Raw genomic sequence first — 19,871 nt, forward strand, 5'->3', positions numbered from 1 at the left:
TTTTTAGATATTTATTTTGAACTTATTGGAGATGTGCAGTAAAAAGTTATGTCATAAATGGGAGATTAAGTTGATGAGCATCTACATAGAATAAAATAAAGTTGATTATTATCTTACTAATATAGCAATCCAACATGTTTCGAAATTTCGAGTGCTCCAGGACCCTTCGACTACACCACATCAAATGGGTTAAAGTATCTACGAGGTCCCTGTACTATAATGTTTTGTTCAATTTAGTCCTTATACATTTATTTTGTTCAATTTAGTCTATGTATTCTCAAAAGTGGTGCAATTGAGGACAATAATTAACGGTGTTAATATTATCGTTTAACTTAGATTACGTGGCGGTGACAATATTTATATTCCTACTCATATATTACTTTATAAATATTTAAAATTAATTATTTTTACCACTAATATTAAATTAATATGTCCAAAATAAATAATTCAAACCATGTTCCTAATGAGATTTGGACAATTGTCCTTAGTTTCAACACTTTTTAAAGTAGAAGAACTAAATTGAACAGAATAAAGGTACAATGACTAAATTGAACAAAAGACTATAGTACATAGACTTCATATGTACTTTGACCCATCAAATGCTTATAGAGTTGTAGAAGATACCTCGGGTGCTCCAAGGAAGCAAATGGTATCTTGTTAGTGCGGTGTTCTTTAGGGTATTTCATATTCTTTTGATGCAAAAAAAGTTAGGATAATGTAAGTTTTGACTACGTTGACAATTATATAGTAATGTTTAATATTTGTCTGAGTTATTATTATTATTTTTGATCAAGAGGAGGGCCAGACCCAATGCCTTAGTTGGGGCACCCTTCCGAGATACTTCTCGCACACGGTAACTCTTTAGAGTCACTTGAAAGCGCATCCTTCACACTGGAGGGAGGCTCCTCCCATTCAATCCTTTCGGAACAGTACGAGTTTGCTTAGCCATGATGTCCGCCACCGCAACATTATTTTCCCACTAAGCTCTACTTTTTTTCTGTTCTTTTTTTTTTTTTTTTGGCACGACAGAAGACCCCATGAAGCATTACGTCACACGTTGCCTGGCGACTCCCAACGCGTCGAGCTAAAGGAGGTCCTTCAAGCAGTCAGACAAATCTGACAGGATAGTTGTGCCACAATCCCCATCTTACTCCAAAATCAAGTTCTTGCAGTCAGCAATCAACGTTGAACACACTTAGTCCAGATCCAACTCTTTGTGAATAACATTCACTTTTGCCTCCAAGTCAAGCTCAACATAAACTCCCCTCTAACCACTATCTCTAAAGGCCCTCAAAGAAGTTGTTTGTGCGTCCAATTTAAAAAACACTTCAAATTTAAACTTTCTCTTTAAAAGGTACATCCAGATAGGGAGAGCGTGGCCCCACCAGCTGACCAATGCAAATTAATTATTAATTAATTAAAAAACAAAGATGTATACACCAAACCAAAAAGCTCAAACACAAACAGAGAAACCGCCATCACGGCATCACCTGAGCAGCTGAGCTTCCATTGATTCATTCGCTGTACATACTATTATTATACGTACATAAACAAAGTTAATTTCCGCCATAAAGCTAGAGAAAAGTTGCACGCTTTTACCAGAATTCGATCATCGCCCAAATACTTTGTCTTCTTTTTCTTCTAATCTTCTTTGTTGTCGTCGTCGTCGTCGTCATCGGAGGCTGAAATCTCTGGAGCTCCCACTTAGACGCGAGTTCCGATCCGGTTCCGTGGCTGAATGTGAGGCGATCGATATACTCGGAGCTTGTTCAAATGGTAAGTCCAAGTTCAACCCACCGGTCTCTGCGGTCTGCTCAAGTCAATTCTGTCAACTCACTGCCATTTTGCATTAGTTGTATTCTCTTCGTGTCAGTTTGCATTGTTGCGATCTGTTTAGTGTGTTTTTTTAAAGTTGTGCGTGTACACTGCATATGAATATCTTCAACATGTAATTTGATAAGCCATTGCTTTGCGAAATTTCACTGCCTTGCTATGCAATTTGATGTTCTGGATGTAAAAGCATTTTAAAAAAGTATGAAATGCATCAGCAATCGTTAAACCTATAGCGAGAGAGTGAGAGTCCATTTTGATGTGCTCCACAGGAAACGGGGGACAAGCCTAAATTCAGCTAAAGAGCAACTATGGGGCAAATTTTAGGACTTGCTGTTGAATTTAAAATATGGCTGTAATTTAGATTGGATTCTTTTTACTCCACAGGAACCCCCATGGTAATGCAGCAATATCAAGGCTATGTAATGTAGCATTTGCCATGTATTTTGCATACTTTTTTTTTTTAATGAAACCATGTCACTTGTAAGATTAGTTGTTCATCAATTTTGAAATTTCAAACTGCTTACCATGAGGAACTCAATTTAATCTTTTTTATTTATTTTGTTTGGCTCTATAAGCAAACTGGCATTTCGTTTAATTCTTTTATAGTCACTAATTTCTTGGATGCATTATTACATTACTCTATATGAAAAGAAATAATATCTAGACAATTAAAGCAAACAAGTGGAAAAGTGAAAGATAAACATGAGAGTTATTAGTGAAATGGAAGGGGCTAGGATTCTAAGTAATAAGGAGCTTGCAATCTGCAGCCATAAGCTTTCAATGTTCCTATTATTTTATCCTGGCTAAATGGTCTGCATTTGGTTATTAGTCCCTGCTAATGAGTGTTAGTAAGAAAGCATAAAAATTAAAATGCTTATCATAGAAATGGAGTCTGTCTTTGTGATTTCTTCCCATTTTTTCCTTGAGCATGTGATGTAGAAATTTGCAATTTGGGAAATTTATTCTTTTTGTTGTTGTTGTTGTTGTTGTTGTCAAGTGCTACCACTCATAAGTGATGATTTTTCAGTGGCATGACTCAAGTATAGATTTTCTTTCATTACTATCTAGTTTTAGTTGCACATATCTTGAATTGGAACAATTTGGTTCAAAAACATGCATCAAGGGTGATTCTTTCAGTAGCACTTTGTTCATAGATTTTCTCCACTTTGTTCTACTATGCTATTATATTTAACTTTGTATTTTATATGCATTTATATGACTTTTCAAATTTCAATTTAAAAAATGTAACATACTCCCTTAAACTTCTAATGAGTGCTTGTTTGCAGGCATCAACTGTCAACATTACTGTAGGTTCTCATGTCTGGGTTGAGGACCCTCAATTGGCATGGATAAATGGAGAAATAGTCAAAATTGATGGTCAAAATGTACATGTTAATACTACAAACGATAAAAAGGTACTGTAAAATTTTACCATTATTTCATTCTTATATTATGTATTGTTTTCTATTGGGAGGTCCATTACCTTTTGTGCTAATAGAGGTATTGAAATCATTCCCACCTGCATTGTCATCGTGTTCTTTAACCATTCATGTGCTACTTTTGTGCCTTCATATATATATATATATGTGTGTGTGTGTGTGTGCAATAAAAATGTTGAAATGAATATTGTTTGACACTGTAACATTTGGATCCCCATGTTGGTACCTAAAGTTATGAGGCACATATGTCCTTGTCTCATGCCTATGGTTCAAAGTTTAGCAATTCCGTAGTTTTCTAAGGTTCCAATTCTGTGTTGCATGTGGAAATTTTATAATTTCTTACTTTTGATCTCAGGTTGTTGCAAACATCTCTAAGGTGTTCCCCGAGGACACTGAAGCACCTCCTGGTGGTGTAGATGATATGACTAAACTATCTTATCTTCATGAACCTGGAGTTCTTCAAAACCTTGCTGCCAGATACGAACTAAATGAAATATATGTATAAATCTCTAGTTTTCTGTTTAATCTTCAGATTACTTTGATGGATAATTTATGCTATTGCTGATATCTTCTTTATTTGCTTCCGCAGACATACACTGGAAATATTTTAATTGCAGTAAACCCCTTCCAAAGATTACCTCATCTTTATGATATTCACATGATGGAACAATATAATGGAGCAACATTAGGAGAGTTGAGTCCTCACGTATTTGCAGTTGCTGATGTTGCATTTAGGTACCGATGATATGCTTAACTGTGTGTGTGTGTGTGTGTTGTGGTCTTGTGGATGAGAATTTCATACTGGTAGCTAATATTCTTGTCAGAGCCATGATTAATGAAGGAAAGAGCAACTCAATTTTGGTCAGTGGAGAAAGTGGTGCTGGTAAGACAGAAACCACTAAGATGCTTATGAGATACCTTGCACATCTGGGAGGTAGGTCAGGGGTTGAAGGACGTACTGTAGAGCAGCAAGTTTTAGAAGTAAGACATCAGCTTTTTACTATTTGCTTATGTCAATCCTTTAAGAACCTTCCAAATCTGTTGCGATTTGTATAGAAGCAGCTAGTCTTTTAAGAAACTCTAATTTGGACAGAAGTGCTGGATAAATCTAATTTGTCTTCTAATTTGCAGTCAAATCCTGTCCTTGAGGCATTTGGAAATGCTAAAACTGTGAGGAATAACAACTCAAGGTCTGTGTAACCTCTCTAACCATAGAAAGTGGGGTTATTTGATTAAATCATCCTTCCATAGTTGGATGCCATCAAATATACATTTTTAAATTCTGTGTGCTAACTGCACACCCTTTCTTGTTCTATCTGCTCATTCATGCAGTCGCTTCGGTAAATTTGTTGAGATACAATTTGATAAGAAGGGAAGGATATCAGGTGCAGCTGTACGGACATATCTTCTGGAGAGATCTCGTGTTTGCCAAATTTCAAATCCTGAAAGAAACTACCACTGCTTTTATCTTCTTTGTGCGACGCCTGAGGTATTGAAGTTGAAGTTTTGTGCTTTATTGTTTATTTGTTGTTGGCTTTTCTAAAAGGAACTTGTCTTTTCTATGCGCAATGCGCAAAAATAAAAGCCTAATATTATTAATCAATTTCAAAATCATAGTAATATTGATTTTTTTTTTAAATAATAGTATATAAATTTATAAGAAAAGTCATAAAATTTATATTATATTAAAAAGTATAGTTGATAATTTGGGTAATAACTATCGTATGATTAATAATTGTTATAAAGTAAGCATTTTAGATATGGTAAATGATTAAATATAATTATGGTAACATTTAATATATACTAATAGAAGTTTAACGGTCTAAGGGTAATTTTTTCCAATAAAAATGATAGTACATTATTTGTAGCGGAATTTATAACTCAATGAGCATAGAAATACAGACATAAATCAGGGTACTAACATGGATTCACTCTTATACGTTTTTATAAGATAAGAAATTATAGTAATCTTACTCAATGATGGTTTCACAGACTTGAAAATATTTTTCTTTTACTTACAGGAGAAAAAAAGATATAAGTTGGGAAGCCCAAACGAATTTCATTATCTCAACCAGTCCAATTGTTATGAGCTTGATGGAGTGAATGACGCTGATGAGTACCTTGCAACAAGAAGGGCTATGGATATAGTTGGAATCAGTGAGGGAGAACAGGTTAGATTTCCCTACTCTATGTCAGATGCATCATTTATATTTCTAATGTTTTTACTAAATTATTGCAGCCTTGCAGGAGGCAATTTTTAGGGTGGTTGCTGCAATTCTTCATCTTGGTAATGTTGATTTTGCAAACGGGCAAGAGATTGACTCCTCTGTAATTAAGGATGAGAAATCTAGGTTTCATCTTAATATGACAGCTGATTTGCTCAAGTAGGAACTTTCCTTTTCTTACTCTTTTCTATTACTAGGATTTGTGCTTTTTGGTGGACTTTAACTTAATATAAATTTAAAGGTGTGATGCCAAGAGCTTGGAAGATGCACTAATTAAACGTGTGATGGTCACACCTGAGGAGGTTATTACAAGGACTCTTGACCTAGAGGCTGCATTGAGTAGCAGGGATGCTTTGGCCAAAACATTATATTGTCGCCTTTTTGACTGGTATGGCAATTAGATACCACTTGTTTTTCTGTCAAATGTGCATGCATATGCAGTGTTGATTATGCGATTATTCCCTATTTTTAATTTCTTGTTCTAAGAACTTCTTCTGTTGTCTCCAGGATTGTACAGAAAATAAACATTTCAATTGGACAGGATCCTAACTCAACGTCAACAATAGGAGTTCTTGATATTTATGGATTCGAAAGTTTTAAAACCAACAGGTTACGATTTTTAAAGACATTCCATTTATGGCACAATGGCACATAATGAAAGTTTAATGCATCTTACTAATGTTATGCTTTTGCTTTTCTTTTGAAATAGTTTTGAGCAATTCTGTATCAATTTTACAAATGAAAAACTACAACAACATTTTAATCAGGTTAGTTATCTTCCTTTCATTTAGGTCACTACTTTTTTCTCCTTTGTGATTATTTTTTGGATGAGGGGGTAGGTGGACAAATTATACCATGAACCTGGGTTCATCTCAAGTTGAGTTCCATGTTCTTGAATTGGCTAATTCTATACACAAGATTCGTCTAATTTCTAATTCAAATTCATCATCAACTGATATGAATCTAATATTGACGTTGATGAATTGGAGTTGGAACTGTTATGAGTTTAATTTATAAATTTGATAAATCTGTTTATGGGTCTCGCCATGCAAGGTGGGCCATTCTCATTGTGTACCAACTAAGGTGGGTGGTCGTGAGTGGTATAGATGATTAGAGTTGTATTAAGTCCAGCCTTGCAGGTTCTTGGACTTGCATTTGCAGCTATGTTTCTATCCTCCTCTTAGTAAGTGCTGTACTGGTTGAACTAAGTTTTCTACTTAAAATCATCGTTATCATGGTTGCAGCATGTATTTAAGATGGAACAAGAAGAATATGAAAAGGAAGAGATTAACTGGAGCTACATTGAGTTTGTTGATAACCAAGATGTGCTGGATCTCATTGAGAAGGTTTGCAACCGCACCTTCATTACATTTTTTATGGCAGATTCTTTAATATTTTTAAAAACAAATTAATGGTCTGACACCTTATGAGGTATTCATTTATTAAATACATGATAATCCACATAGTTAGTTCTGAAGACAGGTGTTACTTTCAAATTATAATGAGTTGACAATTTGCAGAAACCTGGAGGAATCATTGCACTCTTAGATGAAGCTTGGTATGTTCATTCACTACCTTAGAACCCACTGTGTTTTATTTAATATGTAGAAGGCTGGGTTTACAATATTTTATTTATTTTATGCTCAGGTACTCACTATATTGCTTTCTGCAGCATGTTCCCCAAATCTACTCATGAAACATTTTCTCAAAAACTGTACCAGACATTCGTGAAAAACAATCGCTTCATCAAACCCAAACTTTCTCGTACTAGTTTTACAATATCACACTATGCAGGGGAGGTAACCAAGAGTCCCTTAGTTGCAAATACTCATAATTCTCTTTGCCAGTGTGATGCTGGATTGTCCTGTATAACCTACAGGTGAATTATCAAGCAGATCTATTTTTGGAGAAGAACAAAGACTATGTGGTTGCAGAGCATCAGGAGCTGTTAACAGCTTCAAAGTGCTCATTTGTGGCTGGTTTATTTCCACCACTTCCTGAAGAAGCATCAAAATCCTCCAAGTTTTCTTCTATTGGAACACGATTCAAGGTTTATCACTCAACTTCCATTCATATTTTAGTTATAAAGAACACTAGATAAATCATTTTCCATAAGTTCTGCTCAAGCCTTGTGTCAATTTCTGGCTTATTCCTTTTCTATTATTTACTACTATGGTCTCTGCCATTATTTTCTAAGTGCAATCCAAAAGTTGAAGACTGTGAAGGAACATCAATTCAACCAAGTAATTTACAAGTTTATCTGAAAAGCCCTCACTAGCATCTAAGTTTTCACAGTATTCCAGTTTTGTAACAATCTAATCCCTCTGTATGGTTTTGGGAAAGGAAATGCTACTCAGATCTTGTCTGAACCATAATATTAGAGTTTGGGTCTTTACAACCCAGTTATGTCATAGAGTATTAGGATTTCTTTCTATCAGTGCCATTTTTGACTCAGTTTTGTGGCACCTTGCTTCATCCAAGGGTAGATATTTGTTTGCTTTATTTGATTTATCATGAAATTCCAGTATTTCTGAGACATCATAATTATCTCAATGTGATAAAGTATTGATACATCTAAAATGGCTGATAATTGAATGTATATTCCTTTGTAGTTGAGATTATCTGATAAATATCTGCCTTATTTACTTCTTGCAGCTACAACTGCAGTCTTTAATGGACACCTTGAATTCAACAGAGCCTCACTATATCAGATGTGTCAAACCAAATAATGTCCTCAAACCTGCTATTTTTGAGAACTCGAACGTGATTCATCAATTGCGATGTGGTGTAAGTATTTTCTGGGAAAACCTTATCCTTATGTGGTGTTTTCCGTGACAAGGTTTAATCATTTCCTTGGCCACTCACATAAATTCTGCACTCTGTAGGGTGTTCTTGAAGCTATCAGAATCAGCTGCGCTGGGTACCCCACTAGACGCACATTTTATGAATTTCTTCTTAGATTTGGTGTTCTTGCTCCAGAAGTTTTATCAGGGAAGTAAGTATCGGCCTTTTTAACCGTTTCTATCTTGAAAGTTCTCAAACTACTTTTGCTGTCAACTAAATCTAAAACATCCATCTTATGATTTGCTGATTTCCCTTGCTTACTTTTCAGTTTTAGTTGGTGTTAGTGAACATGAATTTCTGATAAAATGTGGTAAATCCTTCTACAGTCATGATGACAAGGTTGCATCTCAGATGATTCTGGAAAAAATGGAATTAAAAGGTTATCAGGTAAACTATAGCACATTTGAGAGTTTAGGATACTATGTATTTGGCTTTGTTATGAGGTTTCCTTATATATTTTCTGTTGTCATAGCCATGAGGGATGTTATCTTCCTTGCCATTCTTAAGTATCAGTTCATTACATTATTGCTATACTCATCTTTACAGATAGGGAAAAACAAGGTCTTCCTGCGGGCTGGTCAGATGGCTGAGCTTGATGCCAGAAGGGCAGAGGTACTTGGAAATGCAGCCAGGATTATCCAAGGGCAAATACGCACATACATTAGACGAAAGGAATTCATTGCATTGCGTCAAGCGGCAGTTCAATTGCAATCATGTTGGCGAGGTAAACTTTCAAATTTAGCACTGTAAATTTCAGTGATCTAGTATTCTAGTTCACTCTTAGATATGTTGAATCTTTTGATTCATTAAATGTTACTGTATATTGCATTCTCAATTTTGAGTGGAAGAAAGAAAAGTGTAATGCAATCTAAATTAGTTATGGTAGGCTTTTTAGAGATATGTGAGGCTTCAAAATGGACTTCTTTTGATATGCATTTTCATAAGCCGGTAAAGCTCTGCAGAAATCTTGGTAGCAGCATTAGTGCATAAGAACAAGATTCAGAACTGAAATCTTACTCCTTTTACTGTCCTTACCTTGCTTCATTTGAACATCTGTTAACTTATGCAGCTATTTATAAATCATTAGTCCTTTTCATAGAATGACTCTTCCCATCTCACAATTATCAGCTATGCTGGCTTGCAAACTGTATGGGCAATTGAGACGTGAAGCAGCAGCTCTAAAGGTTCAGAAGAACTTCCGATGTTATGTTGCAAGGAAATCATACTCAACATTGCGTTGTTCTGCAATTACATTGCAAACAGGCATGAGAGCAATGGTTGCTCATGAAGAACATAGACTCAGGAAGCAAACTAAAGCTGCAATTAAAATCCAGGTAACTCTGTCTATATAACACACCAGTCATGGAGGAGAACTGAATGGAAAAATTGATTATCTGATGAATTATTTTATTGTGCATTTGCAGGCTCATTTCCGTTGCCACAGAGCTTATTCTTACTATAAAAGTCTTCAGAGGGCTGCTATTGTCACTCAGTGTGGTTGGAGGCAACGAGTTGCTAGGAAAGAGCTCCGAAAGCTCAAAATGGTTTTAGTGCCTATCCTTTATGCATTCCCGTCTCATGCTGCACTGGCACATACACACACATGCACATACCGCATTCTCCATCTCAAATTGGATGTATGGCTGTCATGTATGGATTTTACACAACTAGTTTGATGGAGGATCTGACTTGATATAGTTTATTACTTTGGAGTTCAAATATATTTTAGTATAGTTCAAGCAGACATGAAAGAGTATTTTAGAATTGTTTAGATGTTGGGAAGTGAAATAACTTGTCCCATTGATTTTTGAAGGTGTGTATTAAAAATGAAAAAAAAAAAAAAAAGAAGCTTTTATACAGCATTACAGCTTGAAATTTCTGAACTAGGGGAGTATCTATTTTTGTTCAAAGGACAAACTTATCAATTATTAACTATGTACTTTTAAACTCAGGCTGCAAGAGAGACAGGTGCCCTCAAAGAAGCAAAAGACAAGCTTGAAAAGAAAGTGGAAGAACTTACATGGCGCTTGCAGCTTGAGAAGAGATTAAGGGTTACTGTTACACCATATAAAATTTTGTTGAATTCTTTTTCTGTTAGTTTATTACGCTTGATTGACACTGCCCTTGTTTTTTTGTCAATCAATACAGACTGAACTAGAGGAGACAAAAGCCCAAGAAACAGCCAAGTTCCAGGAGGCATTGCATGCATTGCAAATGCAAGTAGACGAAGCAAATGTGAGAATTATACAAGAAAGGGAGGCTGCACAAAAAGCAATAGAAGAAGCACAACCTGTGATTAAGGAGACCCCTGTCATAGTTCAAGACACAGAAAAGATAAATGCCTTGACAACAGAAGTTGAGAGGTTGAAGGTATGTGTTAGAACAAGGTCACTCAACTGGGCTATAATGCACATGGGCCAAACCACACTAAAAGATTGAATCCAATCAATTAGCTAGTCTAAGCCATGGCCTTATAAACCCATATATTTCGATCTTATTTTTCAAGGTGGGACTCTTAACAGTATGAATTCTTTACTTCTGATGGTAATGATCAATTTACATAATCTTGCAATCACTGAAGATGGAACATTATGATTTTGTGTATTGACACTTTACTTGCTGAAGAGGTTGCATGTAATATATTGGAGAACTAGGGACAGATACAGCCCCTTGGTGTAAGCATGAATACTTACTGTATGGATGCTTGGACAATTGCTTTGACCCTTCGACATAGTGCCACATCTTTGATCCTTATTAACTAATTTTTCTTCTAAATGTTTTGCTATGTTCCATGGGAATAGAAAGATTCCATTTGAAATTGACCATCCGTTTTCAACATAGCCTTACTGACTTTGTCTGCGGGCTTGAATTAGAAGGTCTTTTAAGCTTTTGGCAAACCTTGTGACTGTTACAGTTTCATGTGTGGAACAGCTATGTATAGGAAATTAGGAATAATAATTCATCCAAAAGTAAATGTGGTTCTAAATTTATACACATCGCACAGGATTCACTGCTATCAGAAAAGCATGCTGCAGAAGAGGCAAAGAAGGCTTGTACAGATGCAGAGGCCAGGAATGCTGAAGTTATGAACAAACTTGGTGATGCAGAGCGAAAAATTGATCAACTTCAAGATTTTGTACAGAGGTTTGTATGGAAATTTTGAAAAGGGCTACCAATTTTAATGATAAATACTATAGGGAATTCAGTTTGTGACTCCTACCATTGTTTAATCATTCAAATATTAGTGTAATTGCACAAAGCACCTACCAGAGAATATGCATTTCGTGTTTTCAATGTTATATTTATGATTCAAACAAAATTTTCTCCTGCTTATTACTTTTCTCACTTGTCATCTGCATGTATTTCTGACTGCATGCTTACCTAAATTTAATGTTATTCTCTTAAGGAAAGGAGATAATGCATAGTATGTCTCTTTTATACATACTCATTAGTTATTAACTAATGTTCAAATATGCTTTTCTTCTCTGAAGTGTTCCGCTTGCTTTCTTTTCAGGCTTGAAGAGAAGCTTTCAAATAGCACATCAGAGAACCAAGTACTTCGCCAACAAGTTCTTACCATGTCACCGACTGAAAAAATTATATCTATACAACCAAAAACACCTATTGTTCAGGTAAATCTCAGAGTTGGTTGGTACTGAGTACTATTTTCTCAGAGGAAATAAACTTCTCAGTGATAATTGAAAAGAATTTTATTTTATGGTGGTGAAAATGCAGAGAACTCCTGAAAATGGAAATGTAATGAGTGGAGCAGCAAAGGTTATTCATGTAAGAATAATAGAATGACATCTCTTTCTATTGTAACTAAAGTGCTTTCTAACAATGAGAAAATATATACTTGATCTTTATTGCATATGATCAGCGTATGGATCTGGCAGTATCAAGTCCAAAGGAGCCAACTTCTGAGGGAAAACCACAGAAGTCTCTCAATGAAAAGCAGCAAGTGAGCGGCTAATTTTTTAAATCAATTATTTATTTATTTATTAAAGTTGATGGTTCTTATTAAAAATATTTAGTTGACTGTTGCTGTTCAGTTTCTGTCCTAGATAACTTACTTCTATAACCTTCTACTCCTCTACAGGAGAATCAGGACTTACTGATAAAGTGTATTTCACAAGACCTTGGATTTCCTGGAGGCAAACCAGTCACTGCTTGTGTCATATACAAATGCTTACTTCATTGGAGGTCATTTGAAGTTGAAAGAACTAGTGTTTTTGACCGTATAATACAAACCATAGCTTCAGCCATAGAGGTATAGTATATTGTTTTAATTATTTAATGGTTTCATTTTGGTCTATTTAATGCACTGGATCTATCTATGTGCAAAAGAACTTATATATTGTGCTCTTTACTCTTCTCTGTCTGAAACATTTGAATGTACGTAATTCATGGAATGACATAATAATTTCACCTGTGCTGTAGGCTGCGGATAGTAATGGTGTTTTAGCTTACTGGCTATGCAATACATCCACATTGTTGATGTTGCTCCAGCAAACACTTAAAGCAAGTGGCACTTCAAGTTTTACTTCACAACGACGGAGGTCACAATCAGCTGCTTTTTTGGGGAGGATGCCACAAGTATGGTTACTATTCTATTTCTGAACTTAAATTTTCCCGTCAAGTTGCCAAAATTATTTACTGCCTATTTTCTGTCGTGACTACTGGTAAATTTTGGTATAGGGCTTACGAGCTTCCGCACAGAGGGCTGGGCTTTCCTTTCTCAATGGGCGTACACTTGGGAGAATGGATGATTTACGTCAAGTTGAGGCCAAATATCCTGCTTTGCTGTTCAAGCAGCAGCTCACTGCCTTTCTAGAAAAAATATATGGAATGATAAGAGACAATTTGAAGAAAGAGATCTCCCCTTTGATTAGTTTATGTATTCAGGTATGCAGTAATGGTGCAAGCTTGAAACAAAGATCTGGCATAAAAATTTTGTTTTGCTTTATAACGGTTCTTTCTCCGATAACCCATCCCTCCTCCCCCCCGTGCCATCACTTCCAAAGAAAAAAACATGTGCTCTCTGTGCTTCTGTCCAATTCCAATGATTTACTTCTGGTGCTAACTCTTCTCTTTTGTTATATATTTGACTTTGGATGACTAGTAAGAGTCTTAGTCTTTTCTTCTTTTGGAATAATGTGTGCTATATCGAATGTAGGCACCAAGAAGCTCCCGTGCAAGTTTAGTTAAAGGACGATCCCATGTTAATGATGCTGCCCAACAAGCTCTGATTGGTCACTGGCAGAGAATTGTAAAAAGTCTAGACAACAACATGAAGATAATAAAAGCAAACTATGTGCGATATGAAATTCACATAGATGAGAAAAAAGCTATCTATATTGTTGTTTCATTACAAATGATTTATATAGTTTTGTCCTTGTAGGTTCCTCCCTTCTTGATTAGGAAGGTCTTTAACCAAATATTCTCATTTATCAATGTTCAACTTTTCAACAGGTAATTCTATACTTCAGTCTTTAGAAGAATGATATAATCAGCCTTATATCATTCAATGAATGTTAACGCATCAGCACTCACATTTTCTGTTATCTTTCTTTTATTCAATTTTCAGTCTCCTTTTGAGACGCGAGTGTTGCTCATTCAGTAATGGGGAGTACGTAAAATCTGGGTTAGCCGAATTGACGAAGTGGTGCAACTATGCAACAGAAGAAGTAAGCATCATTAAAGATTTTGATTTTATTATTCCCCACTTCCATTTTAGTATCTTACTTTAGTAATGTTTTTCTGTTCTCTTAGTATGTAGGCTTGGCATGGGATGAATTGAAGCATATCAGAGAGGCTGTTGGGTTCCTCGTAAGAATTAGAACTGGTGCCTGATGAAATTAACCAATCATGGTACCGGCCACACAATTTTGTTGACCAATGACCATATATTTTCTTAACTTTCTTGCAGGTTGTACACCAGAAGCCCAAAAAGACCTTGCATGAAATAACAACCGAACTTTGTCCTGTAAGGATCTTTCCCTATTTGCTTTTTTCCTCCTTTTTTAGTTCCCCCGCCCCACCTTTCAACATTGGAGTATTCCGTTTCTTCTTTTTCATTGTTTTGTTTCTTTCCTGCTTAACCTCTAGTTTTCATGGTTACCATTTCAGGTACTCAGCATACAACAACTGTATAGGATCAGTACAATGTATTGGGATGACAAGTATGGAACACGTAGCGTTTCTTCAGATGTAAGTATCCCTTTATCTTGTATCATTCATTCACATAAACCTATAATTCCAATCATGTTTATATGCCATTTTCTAATCGAATATAGGTCATATCAAGAATGAAAGCTTTGATGGCTGAGGACTCTAACAATGCTGTCAGTAGTTCATTTCTGTTGGACGACGATTCAAGGTAAGTTTTCTGGATAAGATTAAGTCTGTGTCACATATCAGTCATTGTGTCATACCATTCATTATTTTGTTGCAGCATTCCCTTCTCTGTGGATGACATATCCAAATCGATACAAGTAGACGTTGGTGAAGTTGAGCCCCCACCTTTAATTCGCGAAAATGCAGGATTCATATTCTTGCATCAACGCTCTGGCTGAAACAAAACAAATACACCAATCATCAAGTAACATGCAAAAACTTGTGCATATACATCCATCGCGTTTGCATATATAATGCATGTACATGTATTAATATTTGCTCCAACAACTCTCATTCTCAGTTTGATTATTTTTTTTATTTTTTATGAGTTATACTACCGTTATTCTCTCTTCCTGCCTTTTTTATTTTTATTTTATTTTATTTTTTTTATTTTATGTTGATGACTGATTGTCCCAGAAAAAGAAAAAAAAAAAAAAGTGGTAATTACAGGAGTTATACTCTGAGGAGTACACCAAGCACTTTTGTCTTTTCAACCGAGAGGGGGTGTACTTCTTGGTCATAAGGCTAGTAGTGTTGATCACATGTAGGTACAAGAAATGGCATAAATTTTGATTGGTTTTTGTTAATTCTTTGTTGTAAATCTCAGCAGAGTAGCTTCTCTTAGTGTGAATGGGAAGTGTTCTGATATTTTGGTTGTAAATTTAGATTCATCATTTTTTTTTTTTGTACAAGATAAGTACATTTTTTTTTTTTTTAATACAAATCCAAAATTAACTAGGCAAAAGCCTTGCCTCTTGGTGATAATTACCAGGATCCATCATGTATTCATGTACCGCAAATTATTCTGTGAACCTGTGAATCTGGGTCCAAATATTCATAATTACCTTTTAAAAATTTATAATTTGTATACTGTAATTCTGTGAATACACAATATTAACATATATGTAATTGATTACCTTGTTTTGTATTCACGAGTTCTTTTTAAATACTGCAGTCACACAATACTAACAGATTAGGATTTGATGACCCTGACAAATGTAATATGTTTTAATTTAGAAATACAATTTATATTTAAAAGTTCACAATTTCAATACTAAAAATACATAATTTATACGTCGTTTAGGACCAGTTGTTTTACCATGATCCATGGTATAACAACTCATCATGGACATTGTAAACTATGAACTAGATTATATACTTACAGTCAAGTACTTTTTATTAAGATTATGTACTTAATGAGGTACAAAATATGCTAATTGCATCTACATCACGTTATAACCATTGTTGAAAAATTAATGAAACCAGTTCAGTCACCATTTGATAATTATACATAGTTACATTTGTGTAAAACCGTTTCATGAATCCTTATCCATGAAATGAATCGGACCAATATGAAAATGTAATATTTGTAATAAAAAATGTAATACTAACAAGGAATAAAGTATTTGTTATTTATAAAAGAAAGTGTAAAAACATTACGTTTTTATCAAAAATATTACCCTTCACTATAAATAAAGTAACAAGTGTTTGTTACTTTAGAAAAATATAATACCCAGACACGGATTGTGAAACAGACATACAAACGTTTTTGCCTTATAGAGAATATATGGCATCACAAGATGTATTGTCCAAATATTATTATAATTTTTTTTTTGAAAAAAAAAACTAATTTTTTTAAGCTCTCTAAAAACTAAATTTAGCCTTTTACCTACTTGGTATAAACAATCACACAGTAGTTGCTGATATTATATACACAATCTGTCTATCAACTTGTTATAGATATAAAACACATCAACTCATTTTCTACACTTCTGCCAATAATTTCTTGTATCTTTTGAACTCAACAAAAGTAGAAATTCCATTCATTTGTAGGCAGAATTGAAAGTGTAAAAACTACAGTAAGTTATAAGCCTGCAGATATCACAACAGGGGGGGGGTGACTGTTTCCTCAAGAATCTCACGCCATCTACTCCGTAAAAACAGTCTCAGACTCGAAGCTTACTTTTCTCGCGCTATCTGGGGAGATAGAGCTATCCGGGGAGATAGCGCTATCCGGGGTAGCAGTCTGATATTCCGATGATGTTGGCGTGAGTTGCATCTCCGATTTCTTCTTCTCCTTGAGGATCGCCTGTCTTGGCATCACTTCCACCAAGAAGTTCCCCCCGTTCCACGTTGCTGCAGAGATCTTGAGTATTTGGAATACAACGTGGAGCTCGTAAGACAGAAAGATGGGCACTGCAAGTGCTGTGGTTGCCATGGTGAATAGAGCCTGCAGAAGAATGTACATGAACAAGCGGTTTTGGTCACCGAGCAACCCGCTTAGACGCCACCATACGTTGTTTGCTTTCTGGGCTTTTTTCGATAGTTCCCTGAGGACCAAGAAAGAAGAATAAGAATAACAACAATGCACTAACATAACAGTAGAAGGAAATTAAGATGGGGATAGGGTCACTCAATTGAGCTATAATGCACATGGGCCAAACCACACTAAAAGATTGAATCCAACTAACTAGTTAGTCAGCCTAGTCTAACCCCTTATAAACAGATATATTCTCTCTTATTTTATCAATGTGAGACTCTTAACAAAGGGTAAAAGAATCAACCTATAAGAAGTCATGACCTCGGGATCTCTTAAGAATCTTTGGCGGCGTAACACATCCACGATGAGGAAATAGAGAATCTGCCAGAGAGTGTATGATATTAAGGGGACGAAAAACAGCCATGTCCAGAGGTATGATTTGCTTTCTGCGTAAGGCCACGAAGCTCTACGTTCATTTCCTTCGGGATGCATGGCTCCGAAATACTCAGGAATCCACCATCGAATTGTGAAGAAAACCAACCCTGAAAATCGGATAAAACATTAGAGGGATCTAAATCAGTTTATGGCACTATGGCAGACCAATAATTATAAGAACATTCAGCAACCGAGCCCATTTACTACACGCAAAAATAGAGTGCACAAACAGATGCAGATTGTTATAAACTAATGTTGGGCTAGGGTCACTCAACTGGGCTATAATACACATAGGCCAAACCACACTAAAAGATTGAATCCAATCAATTAGCTAGTCTAACTCATGGCCTTATAAATCCATATGTTCTCTCTTATTTTATCAATGTGGAACTCTTAACACAAATCATAGGGCAAATCAACGCCCAATTATAGAAGTAAGCATGTTATTCGTCTTCACATTCCAATACCCAATGATACCGCATTTCTCCACATCTCGATGAAGGAAATAAGTAAATAACAAAAACAACAAGAAGACACTATATATGTATAGTAGTTTTAATGATGCTTACGGTCTTCTAGTACAATGACATCAACTTGAAACTCTATAAAAGCATGTCATGGACACAGTCCCCAACTCCTCAAATAACGCAAAAGAAAGTAGTTTTCTAATGGTAAGAGGTCGAAAAGAGATATTAATGTGCTCTTCTTTGTATTCATTGTAAGAGTTCTCAATTGGGACCGACATTAAATTTCTTACCAGGTAAAAGATGTATGAAGACACTAACAATTTTGTCAGCAGAACTAAAAACCAAGCTACAACGCCAAACAATTAATGCCCATGCTAGAGGACCCTGCATTCGAGTAATCAAGCGAGTTAGTGCAGAGACAGAATCAAGTCCGGTTCACGTGCATTCGGGTTAAGAAGCCAACCTCTGCAAATGAGAAACAAACCATGAAAAGCTTTTCATTTTTCGGATAGAAGAGAATCGTGATTATGGAAATCGTATTAGCATAATAGCAAAAATCCTGCACAACAAATAGAAAAGATTAAGAGATTCCCATTCTCCCTCTCTTCCCCAAGATAAGAAATGGTGAAACTTAATCTACCGAACCAAAAGATTGAAAAGTCGGGTGAATTAGAGCTCACCAAAAGATAGTAATGCCATTTCTTATATCGGTAGTAAATCCATCGAAGAGGAACAAAGGTGAAGTAGAACAGACAGTATACGTAAGGAATATCTTGTGGCCCTGACAAATTAACCAATGGATGAAGACATCAAAAACAAGCTCAATCAACAAGAACTTAACGGAAATAAATTCGCAAGATAAACACTACTAGTAATTCCACTTACTTGCACCTAAAAGAAAGCAAAATCCCCCAAACCAAAGAACACCAAGCAGATGAGTCACCTGTTCATGAGTTCATCACCACAAGTCCCATCAATATACATTTGGAAACCCATTCTTATTTTCATCCAGAAAGATTAACAAACACAGAGTTCCAGGCTATCTCTAAACCACCATTATACAATCAAAATATACATTCAATTCAACCCGGGGGCAACACAAGTGGCCTATTGGCCTTCTTGGTTTGACTTGGTCAGCTATGAACAACCAAAGTTGATTTACCCCTTGTTGTCTTTGACAGTTAGGGTCATAAGGCAGGACTTAACTAGTACACACCCTTGGATAGTGACTATGGGTTTTCGCCATAACTCAATATATATATATATATATATATATATACATTCAATCCAATTATTAACACATACTCAGCTTCATTGGGCAGGTAAGTATATGTAGTAAGATTTAAACATCCATATCCACAGATGAAGCAAAGGCATGAAAACTGAAAACTGGCATATAAACATAAAACTCTCCATATAGATTTGTGCTGTCTCTCTATGAATAATTGATTAACATACCTTGGTGAGGAAGGTTTCATGTACTTCAGCCCGTTTGGCAATCTTATCTGCATGCTCCGACAAGATCTGCTTCGTCTTCTCCTTGGTTTCGGCCATTTTCTACAGAAACCAAACACACTATAACAAATAAAAACCCAAACTCAAAAAGTTAAAATTAAAACCAAAACCCATAAAAGAATAGAATAAATTGCATTCATATATCCGAACGTAAGAGGCAAAAGTTGTCACCTTTGATCGATTTTTGAGCCTCTGTCTGACTTTGTCGAACGAATCTCCATTAGTATACTCGATGAGGTCTTCGCAGCTCGACATTTTTACAACGGTGGCGGTGGCGGTTTCGTATTGGAATTGAATGAAATGGTCGGTTCTAGACTTCTCTTCTCCGCGGCTTTTTTCCGGTCTTTCGTATATGGAGCGTAAAGTAATTATTAACGTTAATCTGTGTGTAATCTCAATTAGGCGTTGATTGAAAAGGAAAACATGTTGCTTGCTGCTGTATGGTCTCTGACCTATG

The 19,871-nt window shown here is 35.6% G+C and overlaps 2 protein-coding genes across 4 annotated transcripts; one reads left to right on the forward strand and one right to left on the reverse strand.

Moving 5' to 3' along the window:
- The first annotated feature begins 1,460 nt into the window (after positions 1-1,460).
- Positions 1,461-15,095, forward strand: LOC109186849 (myosin-17-like). Of its 2 annotated transcripts, XM_019337018.1 has the most exons (39): positions 1,461-1,776; positions 3,120-3,248; positions 3,628-3,771; positions 3,862-4,007; positions 4,097-4,253; positions 4,404-4,462; positions 4,605-4,761; positions 5,294-5,443; positions 5,520-5,656; positions 5,739-5,885; positions 6,005-6,106; positions 6,207-6,264; positions 6,742-6,843; positions 7,018-7,055; positions 7,170-7,296; positions 7,377-7,547; positions 8,153-8,284; positions 8,383-8,492; positions 8,668-8,728; positions 8,888-9,065; positions 9,470-9,675; positions 9,766-9,885; positions 10,294-10,392; positions 10,490-10,711; positions 11,346-11,485; positions 11,856-11,973; positions 12,077-12,127; positions 12,222-12,302; positions 12,441-12,611; positions 12,782-12,937; positions 13,040-13,246; positions 13,518-13,655; positions 13,743-13,813; positions 13,929-14,028; positions 14,114-14,170; positions 14,271-14,327; positions 14,471-14,551; positions 14,638-14,720; positions 14,796-15,095. In XM_019337018.1, the coding sequence occupies exons 1-39, from the start codon at positions 1,774-1,776 to the stop codon at positions 14,914-14,916; spliced, it is 4,587 nt and encodes a 1,528-aa protein (XP_019192563.1). In that variant the 5' UTR covers positions 1,461-1,773; the 3' UTR covers positions 14,917-15,095. The 2 variants fall into 2 exon arrangements, with proteins under 2 accessions (XP_019192563.1, XP_019192564.1); XM_019337019.1 differs by lacking the exons at positions 1,461-1,776; positions 3,120-3,248; positions 3,628-3,771 and having other exon boundaries at positions 3,894-4,007; positions 4,081-4,253.
- A 1,428-nt stretch (positions 15,096-16,523) lies between these two features.
- On the reverse strand, positions 16,524-19,871 carry LOC109186935 (uncharacterized membrane protein C776.05). Of its 2 annotated transcripts, none has more exons than XM_019337131.1 (9): positions 19,586-19,871; positions 19,358-19,456; positions 18,785-18,842; positions 18,580-18,680; positions 18,363-18,458; positions 18,190-18,283; positions 17,302-17,539; positions 16,757-17,067; positions 16,524-16,720 (listed from the first exon to the last, which is right to left on the reverse strand). In XM_019337131.1, the coding sequence occupies exons 1-9, from the start codon at positions 19,667-19,669 to the stop codon at positions 16,665-16,667; spliced, it is 1,137 nt and encodes a 378-aa protein (XP_019192676.1). In that variant the 5' UTR covers positions 19,670-19,871; the 3' UTR covers positions 16,524-16,664. The 2 variants fall into 2 exon arrangements, with proteins under 2 accessions (XP_019192676.1, XP_019192677.1); XM_019337132.1 differs by having other exon boundaries at positions 19,358-19,474; positions 19,586-19,870.

This window comes from Ipomoea nil, unplaced genomic scaffold (assembly GCF_001879475.1).
Source record: "Ipomoea nil cultivar Tokyo-kokei standard unplaced genomic scaffold, Asagao_1.1 scaffold1407, whole genome shotgun sequence".
NCBI lineage: Eukaryota > Viridiplantae > Streptophyta > Magnoliopsida > Solanales > Convolvulaceae > Ipomoea > Ipomoea nil.